This window comes from Hyperolius riggenbachi, chromosome 10 (assembly GCF_040937935.1).
Source record: "Hyperolius riggenbachi isolate aHypRig1 chromosome 10, aHypRig1.pri, whole genome shotgun sequence".
NCBI classification, from domain to species: domain Eukaryota; kingdom Metazoa; phylum Chordata; class Amphibia; order Anura; family Hyperoliidae; genus Hyperolius; species Hyperolius riggenbachi.
Window position 1 is genome coordinate 26199408 of NC_090655.1, and position 12988 is coordinate 26212395.

The following is a 12988-nucleotide window of genomic DNA, read 5'->3' on the forward strand; positions in this document are numbered from 1 at the left end:
AGGATCGTCCACAAGGCAACCTAGGCAACTGCCTGGGGCCTAGTGAGTGTCAAGGGGCCCATCCACCACCTTCTCTGACCTCTCTTCCACGCCACGGAATTTAACACAGTTCATAGACATTCGGTTTTAGGAGCTGTAATGCCTAATGTGCCCATACATGGTACAATTTTATTATTTTGATTAGATTATTTTGTTCGATTATTTCGTTAGATTGAATATAAATCAACATGTCCGATTGGATTTAAAAAAAACAAAACAAAAAACTGGATAATTGTGTTTTTCTTTTTGACTTTCATTCGATTCAATCGTTTTGGCCGATTAAACGGGAAAACCGATCGTTTTTATTGTACCATGTATTGGTACTATTAAGTTGGCCACACATGATACGATTTTTTAAATATCTTTTCAATTCAAGAATTGCAATCAATTTTTCTGACTGAGTGTAACATTTTAATAATCCGACCAATGTAAATGTTTCCCCAATTATGCAAAAAATGATTGAAAAAAAAATTGTTGTCAATCTACCCTACACCATTCATTCATCATATAAATTGATAGGAAAAATCCAACACTCCTGATCTTCTTTTAACAAATAAAAACGGCAAATTTAATCAGATTTCTCAAATGAATTAAAAAAAAAAAAGCTTTACATTTTTCTGTACAACTGATTCTTTTTATCGAATTGATGTAAAATTGGATCTTTTAATTGTATGGTGTGTGACCACCTTATCAGTTATCAATTTTCCTGAACCTTAAAGACTGTTATGCACTTTAAATATCTGTTAAAGCTTAAAAAAGCGCTAATCGCGATCACTCAAAAATCATGAGAGTGCACAGTGATTTTACTGTAATAATCGCTGTCAAATTACCCACGCAAAACTCACCACTTTGAGTGAGAACGAGCCTTTACTCCTTTTCTGCTGGGGACACCTGTACACACACTACATCTATAGGCTCAGGCTGTAACTACAGCAACAATTGTTTCAGCTGAGAAAGATCGATCTAAAGTGCGCTTTGAGTCCTATGGGAGAAAAGCGCTTTACAAATGTTATTGTATTGTATATTGTATTGTATTGTAAAGTGTGAGCATACTGTAGCTTCAGTCTAGAGAGACTGAAGCCATATTAAAAGCAAGTTTTCACCTCTTATTTAGTTTAAGCATAATAGTCAGGGCTAAAACGCAGCATTACTGTGGCAGAACAAGGGTTTTATACCCCCAAATACACAGAGCAAAAACAGGGGAGCGCTTCCTGGTAGAGGCCAGGGCCGAGGCAGAGGCTGAAGAGGCTCCAGCCTCAGGGCGCAGTGTAGGAGGGGGCGCACAATTCATTCTGCTGTCATTCCCAATTGTGTTTGAAGCACAATGAAATAAGCAAAGGGCATACATAGCAGTGACTGCAAGTCAGATAACTAGAGATTAAGGTGTTGGGGATTTTGGGGGCCCTAGGGCACCTCTTAGTCTAATAGAAATTAGTGTGTGACGGCTGGGGTGGGAGGGATGGAGGGGCGCACTTTGCTGTCTCAGCCTTGGGTGCTGAAGGACCTTGTCCCGGCTCTGGTAGAGGCAGATCTTTCTGCAGTAGCTCTGCCTCTCCTCGCATCAATACCCGCTGATCACCACCTCTCCCCGCCCCTCTCAGTCTAATTTCTTTGAGAGGGGCAGGGAGAGGCGGAGATCAGTGGTGGATTGACGCAAATGGAGGCAGAGCTACAGCGCTAAGCTCTGCCTCCCCCGGGCAGCAAAATCCACGACTTTGAAAGTCATGGATTTTTGCCCTAGGTTTTCAGGGGTTATAAAACCCTCATTCTGCCACCGTAATGTGGCGTTTTATCCTTGACTATCATTCTTAAACTAAATAAGAGGTAAAAACTCATTTTATATGGCTTTTTAAAGTCATTTAAAGTCATAAAAAGTCATTTTAAAGTCTTTTTAAAGCGGATCTAAACTTGGAACTTCCTATCTGCTCTAAAAGCAGGGGCGTATCCGGATAATATAACACCTATGGCAAATGCTGAAATTGCGTCCCATATCCATTTCCCCCCATATCCAATTGCACCCCATACCTAGGGCTAGGCCAAGGTAGAGGCGAGAGAGGCTCCAGCCTCAAGGCGCAGTGTAGGAGGGGGCGCACAACTCAGCTATCATTCCCCTATTGTGTTTAAAGCAGATAGAAATAAGAAAAAGGGATACATGGCAGTGACTGCAAGCCAGATAACTAGAGATGAAGGTGTTTGGGGGGTTGGGGGCCCTGGGGCACCACTTGGTCTAATAGCAATCAGTGTGTGACGGCTGGCCTGGGTGGGAGGGATGGAGGGGCGCACTTTTGTGTCTCAGCCTTGGGTGCTGGAGGACCTTGTCCCAGCGCTGCCCATATCCATACTGGAGGTGTCACTCCAGTATACGTAGCCAGAGGTACCCCCATTACATGTAGTTAGAAATAGCCCCCAGTATTGTTTATCACAGGTAGTCCCCCGTATAGGTTACCAGAGTAAGCCAGCCAGTATAAGGGCCTGTACACACTGCTGCGCTTGCGTTGCGTTTTTAAAAACGCATGCGTTTTTAAAACCGCAAGGTCTTTTGAAAAAGAATGAAAATCGTGATGACTTGTACACACTGGTGCGATGCGTTTTTAGAAAAACGCAATCGCAGTGCCTGCTGCGCTTTTTTAAGCGCAGCGCATGAAAAACGCATTAAAAACGCATGCGCTTGCGTTTTTGCCTGCGTTTTTCAGAAGTCAGTATCCCAGAAGACTCTGCCATCTCCTGATTCCTGCTGAAATGTAAACTAGAAAAAAAACAAAGGATTCTTTAGCCAATCAGCAATTACAAGAAAAACGCAAACGCACAAAAAACGCAGGCAAAAGCGCATGCGTTTTTAAAACTACAGGCACTTTAAAAACGCATGCGCTTGCGTTTTTGCCTGCATTTTTCAGTGTGTACAGGCCCTTAGTAGTCAGATAGCCAGAGGTCGTCCTCTAATATATAGGTAGCAGAAGTAGCCCTCCAAGTTAGGTAGTCAGCCAGTTTAGGTTGCCCTCCCAGCATAGGTAATGAGACAATTCTCCCCCATATAAGAAGCCCTCCCCAGTATAGTTTGTGAGCGTTAGCCCCACCCCCCACCAAGTGTAAATAACGAGAGGCACGAGGGACGAGGGGGCAGCCTTGACTCCCATGGCATCGTGGCGCCCATGGCATGAGCCATGCCTGTACTCCTCTACATACGACTCAGTCGAAAAGATCAGAAACAGCATAATAACCTTTAAAGAAAAAACATTTCTTTGTTACAGCTGATGCAAATCCTGCAATAAATCTGCAGTGTGTCATTTCCTGCTTTCATGGAAAATTAGCTGCTCTGCCGAGGCAGCCAGCTGACACAGCTGAAAGATCAAATTACAATTTGGTATTAGTCACATATGAGGGGGAATTAGACAGGCTTAACTCTCTAAATACATCGGCACACCACCAGCAGATGGTAGAGCCTTGCATTACCCGCCCCGGTCTGCAGTTTTGCTGATATACAAAGAAATAGTTAATTCCATAGCTTCCCTTTATCTCACAGCAGTCGAGCAGAGCTTCCTATGGCTGTTTTTTTAAATGCAAACATATTTTTTAAGTTCTTTATAGAAACAGTCACTACTTTACCTTGCAGTTATCACAACACATTCCTTGGGCACATTGCGATCCACTAGTTAACCTGCAGGTGGCAGCATTGCAGCACGGGTTCTTGCAGTCCTGCAACAAAACATGGGATGGTTATACACTAATGCTGGGAATACACTGTTCGTTTTTTAGCTGATTAGATGGTTCGATAGACAATTTCCAACATGTCCGATCTATGTCTGAGCTATGATTAAGGGCATCAACTTGGCCCGAAACATGTCAGCTGTGTTACCACTGATATGAGGATACGTCCTGAATAAAGAATTCGAGCTTTTTTCAAGAGACACTGTTGCCGGATTTGTGGGCAGGCCTCCGAGGCCTGGGACTAGGGCGGAGCTAAGGAAGGGGCGGGTTAAACAGGCAAGCAGTGTTACCAATGGCCATGCATGCCATTCCTCACAATAATGCAGTGGCCAGTGTCACTTGTCTGTCTGCCGCTGCCCACCACTACTCTGAACTCAGTTGCATTGCATATCTGTGTGTGCAGGGGCAGCTGCAGACATGGACAGTGCGGGTGCTTTGCTATTTGACAGGAGCAGTGGCCGATTCATTACAGCCCTTCCCGCTGTCAATCATGCTTCCCTCCGCCCCTCTTTCAGTATCAGTCTATGGAGGAGGAGGAGACAGTGCAGCCCGTTGTATCCCCGCCCTCCTCCTTGCTCCTGCCTATCAGAAATTCAGAGGGGCGGGGATACAGGAGATGATGGAGGAAGGAAATCGGCACGTTCGATAAGTTATTACTATTAGAGATGGGAAGTTCGGATCTTTTCAATGATCCGGATGATTCGAATCGGATCATTGAAGAGATCCGGATCTTTGATCCGAATCTCGGATCATTTTACTACCGGAAGCATTCGGGGGTGAAATGAACAGCAGGACAGGTCTGTGGACAGGAGAAGGAGAGGGGGGTGGACACACAGAGAAGGTGAGAAGATGGACAGAGGGCAGGGAGTGGACAGAGAAGGGAGGAGGGACGAGCAGAGAGCAGAAATGTTTGCACGTAATACCCACATGCTGCAATCATATGCTTTACATGTATTTCACCTATATGTTCATCTGTACACTTTGAAAGAAAAGGTCGCACAGTGAAAGAAAGCATTCCCAGAAGATAAGTGCAGCTGTTTAGTGCCGAGTGCAGGAGGATCATATAATTGCCTTTCAATCACACTGTCTGCAAAGTTACTGAGCTGTGCTGAGCCAAAAGATTCCCATGTGATCACTGTGCAGCACTACGGAACAGACAGCCTATAATGGGCAGCACATTGCAGCCAGTATGTGTGCTCTACACATATCTGGCAGTGGCACCCATGTCCCCTCTACCTCATCTACCTGTCTCCCTGCAAGGCTGCCTCCCATTCAACAGAGCGATCCCTGCTTCCAGGACCCCGCTGCCCGCTGAGAGGGGGTGTGTCGCTCCTGGCCCCGCCCCTTTTGCGATCCGAATCGTTCATTTTGATGATTCGGATGATCGACTCATAAAATAGATTCGGATCAAAGATCCGAATCGTTCATGATCCGGACAACACTAATTACTATACTACTTCTAAGAAGCTCTGATGCAGGCTGCACATGGATAGCTGCACTTCCCTGCTTCTCCCCTGCTTTGTGTCTCACTGTCCTTCTCCATTACTGGGCATCTGCTGTATACGTCTCTTCTGCTCTTCCCCAGCACTCCCTCTCTCAGTAATAGCGCTGGGGAGATTTTTCCGTGCCGCTGGGAGTGATGAATGGAGTGCAGACCTCCATGAAAGAAATAGTAAATTAAGCTGTCTAGGCAGGAGAGGAGGCTGACAGGGCAGCACATTGCTCAGTGACAGTTAAAAAGTTTTAAGCCATTCACATATAACATGCACCTAGTGCAAATGCATTTGCTGTACAGTGCTGCAGAAATACAAACCAGTGTGTGACGCCCCCTACCACTGACACCCTCTGTAGCTTTCCCTCCATGGCATGTCTGATCTAAACTCTCCTCTGTTCTTCATTACAGCTAGGTATTTGAAAGTGTACCAGAGCTGAAAAGTAAAAAGATTTTATACCTGGGGCTTCCTCTAGCCCCATTCACCTGGGGCCGTATCTCTTAAGAGGCACCCGTGGGCCGGTGCCATGGGCGGCCCCTCGGGGGGGGCGCCCACCTATTGGCTATGTATTTTTTATTATTATTTTTCTTTTTCTTTTAAAAATTTTATTAAGAAAAAAAAAAGTTGCCTTGGGTGGGGAGTTGGGGGGGGGGGGGGGGTCTGGAGCAGAGAGCACAACCACATGGAGGGGAACTCGCTCCCCCCGCCTACTACTGTATTGGGATAGCCCAGCGCGTCATCCCCTAGCCGAATGTGGCTCTTTAGTGAGCCGGACTTCCCATCACTTGAGCTAGAGATGAGTCTCTGCCAGAGAGTCTCTAGCAGGCTGCTACGGTAGCTCTGGCTGCTCCTGTGACTCATGAGTCAAAGATTGCTGCCCTAGAATCTAGGCCAGCAATCTTTGATTCATGAGTCGATTCATGGGAGCAGCCAGAGCAAGTAGTAGCTGGAGGCGCCTGACCATCTACCTCTAAATCACCACTGCATATAAGCCAGAGAGAGCACCAGAACATTTAGGATAGTTACTGGCTGCACAGCTGAGTATGGAGAGAGCAGAGGGGTGAGCACGAGGAAGTTTGAATGAATGTTTATCGACAGTGCTGATGACTCACTCATTCAGCTCCTCTGCTGCTGCAGCATATCTCAGAGTGCCCGGGAAGATCTTCAGTGCTGGTGTTTGCTCTCCCTACAGAACGGCATGATAACATTCCACTAGTGATTCAAACTCTCTCCTCCCCCAGACCCCACCATGAGCAAGGTACTCTGTGTGTAATCAGTATTTTTTCATATAAATTTCTCCATGATGTGACTCGGGAGATGCCTCTATTTCTATTTGGCTGGCTTGTGTGTGTTTCTCACCTAACTTTCACAAAGCTGTTTCCATGTTTGCCTCTGCCAGTTTACTTGCATGTCTCACCCTTCTCTCTGTGTGCTATATATTCGTTATTCAGGGTATTGTCAGTGTGTTAAGTCAGTCAGGCCTTCCATGTGTCTGTCTGTGTCTCGGTCTGTTTGTCTAGCTGTCTGTCTGTCTATCTAGTCAGGCCTTCCACTTGGCTGTCTGCCTCTCCTGTCATACCTTCCATGTGGCCCATTTCCACTAATTCCGAATATGCAGTTTCCCTGCATGCAAGCGTGATGGGGAAATACTGCCTATTCAGACAATAGCATGCTGTCTGAATCGCATGCCGGTGCGATTCTGCACAGCATCGAGTAGTTTTCCCCAGCACCTATGCAAATCTCTATAGCTGTGCATGGCATGGGTATAGCAATTTGGCTTTGGCTTCGCAACAGGGCAGGTACCGTGTCCATTTCTGAACCTTTTTATGTTGGCCGCACTCTGCCAGATGGCTACTGGATGCAACCAAGTGCTAGATCTTTCAATCTAAATGGAGAGGGATCTATAAGGGTTGGTTTCCACTAGGAGCTGTTCTGCTGCGGAGCCACAGCCTGAATTGCTAGGTTGTTCCATGCAAGGCTATAGTGATTTGGCTGCATGCTGCAAAAATCTGAAGAGATAGAGATAGGCAGCGTTTCCTTGCCCCTCTAGTATGAGGGGAAACACTGCAGATTATGCCTGGTTTTGGGCTCAGTGGAAATAGGCCCTCACTGTCGCACATTGAAAACAGATTTTTAATAGATTTCACATTAAAATCTATGGAATTGCTGCCACGGGTATCATGCAGGGCTGACTGGCAGGCTCCCCAGGTCTCAATCCATCTCGTGCTCCCCCTGGGGCCCTGCAGTGTGTTGGAAGCAAAGTGCACTCACCTGTCCACTGGTACACTCCCTCCTGTGTCCTATCTCTGTCCCCACTGGCTACCTGTTCCCCTGTGACCCCTATGTATTAACACAGTCACAAAATGTACAGGTGCTGGCAGGGATGGAGACAGGACACAGGAGGAGCTTGCCGGCGGACAAGTGAAATGCTGCCTCTCTGTGTCTGTCTGTCATGTAGCTGTCTGTTTCTGTGCCACTTAAAGCAAACCTGTGAGGAGAAAATGTTAGTTAGCTACTTACCTGGATACTCCAGAGGCTTTTGAGATCATTCACAAACTCACTTCTGCTGGCTGGTACCCTCTTTACCTCTGTGGCTACGTTCCCATTAGTGTATGAGCGCATCCATACTATGCAAGTTCAATTTCGGTCTGTGCATGCCCAGTAGCACGAATCTGCTCATGCACAGAGGAAAAAGCCATGCATGTGTACCTTCGTACTACTGGGCATGCATGGACCATACTCAGATCTGCGCTGATTAGATGTGCCCATACATGAAAGGCAACATGGCCACAAAAGCAAGGCTGTATGGCTACTTTCTATTTCAGCAAGCGCTGGGTAATAACATTTAGATTTAGAGAGCATTAAAATGTGCATTCTTAACTTCCTGTAAACCTCCCTTATCAACGCGACCTGACTTGCAACAGGAGCAGGGGGGCCCAAAGTTATCACTTTGCTTAGGGCCCAGTTTGGTCTTAATCCTGCTCTGGATAGGCTGCTAGAGACTCTGGCAGAGACTCGTCTCTGCCCTAGATCAGCTCAGCTTCGTCTCTGAAGGCTCAACTTGTGGCGGCGACAGGGCGCCCCGAACGGGAGCAGGGTCAGAGGGGGGACGGACGACTTCTTCTTGGTTCTCCTTGGGCCCCCCCTCCTGTCACCATGTCCCTCCATAGGTCCACCATGTCCCTCCATAGGTCCACGCTGCAGCCTTAACATCTAATGGAGCCCAGAGCCAGGGAAAGTGAGTGAGAAGTTGTTTATAATGCAGCGGCAGCGCTATGGAGGATCAGGGTGACAGGAGGGGGACCCCCGATGTGCGTCACAGCGTGGGATGGAGAGAGGAAGACTGCTGCTCCAGGGGACCTGTCCTGAGGCTGGCTGAGCCTCACTAAGGTAAAAAAAAGGGAACTATTATTTTATGCTGAAATGCTGCCCACATTGCGATTATTTTATGGTGAAATGATGCCCCATTATGATTATTTTATGGTGAAATGATGCCCCATGATGATTATTTTATGGTGAAATGATGCCCCATGATGATTATTTGGCACCCATGAGGGGGGGCCCCATCCAAATTTTCGCAAGGGGGCCCAGTGATTTCTAGTTACGCCCCTGACTACTACCTAAACTGGGGATACCTATAGACCTGGCTATCTATACTGGGGACACCTATAGTATGTCTATATTGGGGACACCTATAGACCTGGCTACTTTATACTGTACTTATACTAATTATTTATATAGTGCCAACATATTATGCAGCGCTGTACAGAGTATGTATGTATTGTTTTGTTACTAACTGTCCCACAGAGGGGCTCACAATCTAATCCCTACCATAGTCATAAGTGTATGTATGTATCGTAGTCTAGGGCCAATTTGTAGGGGAAGGCCAATGAACTTATCTGTATCATGTTATTGGAATGTGGGAGGAAACCAGAGTGTCTGAAGGAAGCCCACATAGACACAGGGAGAACATAAAAACTCCTTGCAGATGTTGACCTGGCTGGATTGGAACCGGGAACCCAGCGCTGCAAGGCGAGAGCGCTAACCACTATGCCACCATGTTGCCATACTACTGTACTATATTGTACTACCATCTTCAGCAGTACTTCACAGAGTACGTAGGCATGTCACTGACTATCCTCTGAGGAGCTTACAATCTAATCCTGCCATAGTCTAATGTCCTACCATATTATTATGTATTTATATAGCACTGGCATCTTCTGCAGCACTTTGCAGAGAACAGTCATATTACTGACTTTTCTCAGGGGAGCTCACAATCTAATACCTACCACTATTTTGTGCGAGAGAGCACTGGCTAATGTGTGTTTTTTTTGGGGGGTGGGAACATTTCCTACTTGCTTTTTTAGGGTCACTTTACTCATACCCGGGGAGAAAACATGGCCCCACCGACTTTGGGCTGCACTGTAACTAGGCCATTTTAATTGGTCACACCCACTGTATATTATAGACACGCCCACTGCATTCGGTGACCACGCCCATTTTTCGCTGCAACGCCCTCCTGGGGGCAAGGGGGGGGGGCGGGCGCCATAGGTTTGGGGTGCCTAGGGGAGCCCAAACCCTAAATACAGCCGTCCTCCGATGTCTGCAGCTTCGGTACCAAGTCCCCACACTTCCGTCAGAGCCAATCTGGTGTAAGAGAAATGCGCTGTTTGCGTATCTCTGCAGCAGCCGCTGGAGAGATACGTAGAGGCAGCACTTCTCCTGCGTAGCTGGCCGCAATGACGTCAGTGGCGGGACCCGGTTCCCGAAGCTGCAGGCAGCGGAGGATGGTGGCGGGGGAGAGATCCAAGCAGATGAGGCTGGAGGAAGCCCCAGGTATGTATAAATCTTTTTACTTTAGTCAGCTCGAAGTCCCTTTAAAAGAAACCTGAACTGAGTAAAATTATTTAAAATAAACACACAATGTACCTGCAAATTAATATTACATACTTACCTCGCCGTCAGTTCCTATCAGAAGCTTACCATTATCTTCTTACAGTGATCCCTTCCAGTTCTGACAATATTTTGTCAGAACTGAAATATACCAGTTGCTTTCAGTTATATATCAGCTGCTGTCAGTTACAACTGAATGTGCTAGGTAATGTCCATGTTTCCCTATGGCTCAAGTGGGCGATATTACAGTGTAACAGTGCACTGACCAGAAGCTGTTATGGGGTAATGGCCATTTTCAGCATGGAGGACCGAGAATTCCATTGATCACAGTGGACAAACAGGACGCAGGAGAGGAGAAAGAGATTGATGAGTAGACTACATAGGAGGTAAGTATGACGTGTTTATGTTTATTTTTACTTTTAATTTTCAGTTCAGGTTCTCTTCAAGGCTCGGTTCACACTCGAGATAAAAAACCAATCCGCATAAAAATGTATTCATCGAAAAGGGAAACATTTTTAAACATATCAGTTTTTTATCCACCTTTAGCGTGCAGTCAATGAGAAATGTCCATCGATACGGTAAAATCGTTGCAGACCCAAGTTTTCGGTTTTGTCAGAACGGATCCATAGGTTAACATTGGATCCGTTACCATCTGTTAGGATCCGTTCCGTCACAGTCTGCTAACAGTCCTTTTTTTTAGTGCCAATGTAAACCAGGCCTTAGCTGCATACTTCTTTACGGCTCTCAGGTGTTCTTGCATGTCATGTGACATGTCAGATGCTGTATAGAAGTATGCTGCTGCATAGCTCCTGCTGCAGTGGAGAAGGAAAGGTGTGTGAAACAGTCCAACTACAGTATTTAAAGAGTATCTTTAGTGAAGAAAGTGCCCCTATAGGATACTTACCTCTGGAGGGGGAAGCCTCTGGATCCTAATGAGACTTCTCTTGTCCTCCTTAGCACCCCGATCTAGCACTGGCCCCCTGAGAAAGTCTGCACAGGTGCACTATGGCTTCCACCGCTTGGTTGCCCTGAACAATGCCCTTCGTGCAGTAGCTGCTTTGGTGGAAATAGCCGAGCCCGATCCGGTCCACTCTACTGCGCCGGCAACTTGCACCTGTGTAGTAGAGCGGACAAGATCGGGCTCGGCTATTTCCGCCCAAGCAAGAAGCTGATACTGTGTCTGGGCGAGGTTCGCACTGTAAATATTATGGTGTCCATTTCGCCGGAGGAGCCAGCACTGGATCCATGCTGCAGAGAAGGACAGGGGAAGTCTCATTAGGACCTAGAGGCTTCCCCCTCCTGAGGAAATTCCCCCTCCCATGACCTGCCACAAATGTTTTAAAAGTATGGAGGAGCAGAAGTAAAGAAGACAACGGTTGGTCGGTGGGTGGGTGGGGGGGGGGGGCACTTGATGACAATGGGCCTTGGGCGGTAAAAAGTACAAATCCGGCCCTGCTCCTTCATCTTCATTGTTTACTTTACTTGGACTGAGCTACCAAGGGTCCAGCAGTGCAGCGGTGTACCCAATTGTCTACCCATGTCCGATCTCCCTTTTGGTTCTTTGGCCGCTCGTTTTCTGATAGAAATGAATGGAAAAAGATAAAAAAAAACGAGCGGAAGATAAGAATTGAGATCTGAATAGAGCGGCAAAAACGATCGAGAGCAGAAACGCACGGCAGAAACGCACCGTGTTTTCCAAGCATAAGGCTTTGTTCACATCTAAAATCGAAATTGCTGACAGCCACGTTTTGCGTTTTTTAGCGCAATTTTTCCCCCCTCTCTTTTGTGTTACGCGCTTTTGCAGAGTGATTTGTTTATTCTATTCCTGACACAAGACCTGGAAAAGAATAAATACAATGTATTTATTCTTAAAAACGCGAACGCAATCTCCGGATAAAGCAATTTGTGAGCGTTTTGCGTTTTTCCTATACCTACCATTGTAGCAACCCCTCCCCCTGAAAATGGTACATGCAGCGCTTTGCTGAGCGGAAAGCGGGTGCAGCACACTGATATGAACTATCCCATAAGGATTGCACTAGCGATTTCAGGGCATTTTTAAAAATCGCCAACGCAAAAAAAAAAAGCGTAAAACCCCCTAGGTCTAAACAAGCCCTAAGAGCCTTTATGGGAAAATAATCACGCGCTCCCCCTTCATCCACAATAGACACCCAATACAGTAAGGAAATGCAGGCCCCCTTGCGGGTACAGACTCACCAGATCCTAAGGTCACACGTGACCTAATTTCGCTTCCGGGGGTGTTGGCCCCCCCGTCGCCTCTCTGGCTGTCAGGTGTTCCCTCACGGCTGCTAGCGCTGCTGGACTCTGCTGGGCGCTGCTGGGCTCTGCTGGGCTCTCCTTTCTAGTCGCATATGATTGTGGAGATAAAAAATAAAAGAGAGAGGACCCGCCTCTACTAGTGCATTATCCTCTTTTATTTAAAAAAATGTTAAAAACAGACTTTGGCAACAATAGTTCAAAGCGGCGGGCTAGTGGATCACAATGTCTGTAAGCTGGGAGGAATCAGCTCCCGGGTGGCCGCCTCCCGCCGTGTAAACCGCTTTCCACGCCGCAACTTCAAAGAATAAAAAGACGCCAAGCCGGGGATCACGCAAGTGACACCACTCAGCTGTTGTTGATGGCGTACGCGTCACACGTTACGCATGTACGCGTTGACGTCACACAAGCCACGCCCTACGCGTTTCGCTGATAACAGCTCATCAGGGGCTAAACGATGTGACGTCCACGCTGCCCTATTTATATCCTAAAAAACTCCCGGCCACCATCCAGGAAGTGATTCTCCCCTCACTATCCAGTTCATTTCGTTGCTGCGGCAACACACAAACTACATATATAAATAC

The 12988-nt window shown here is 46.9% G+C and overlaps 1 protein-coding gene across 2 annotated transcripts in view; it reads right to left on the reverse strand.

The window, feature by feature from the left end:
• The window catches only part of LOC137535685 (disintegrin and metalloproteinase domain-containing protein 9-like), a 166056-nt gene that overhangs the window by 57685 nt on the left and 95383 nt on the right, over window positions 1-12988 (reverse strand). For both annotated transcript variants that reach the window (XM_068257550.1, XM_068257549.1), the window contains exon 13: window positions 3643-3732. In XM_068257550.1, coding sequence (XP_068113651.1) covers window positions 3643-3732 — 90 coding nt within the window. The remainder of the gene's footprint in view (window positions 1-3642; window positions 3733-12988) is intronic.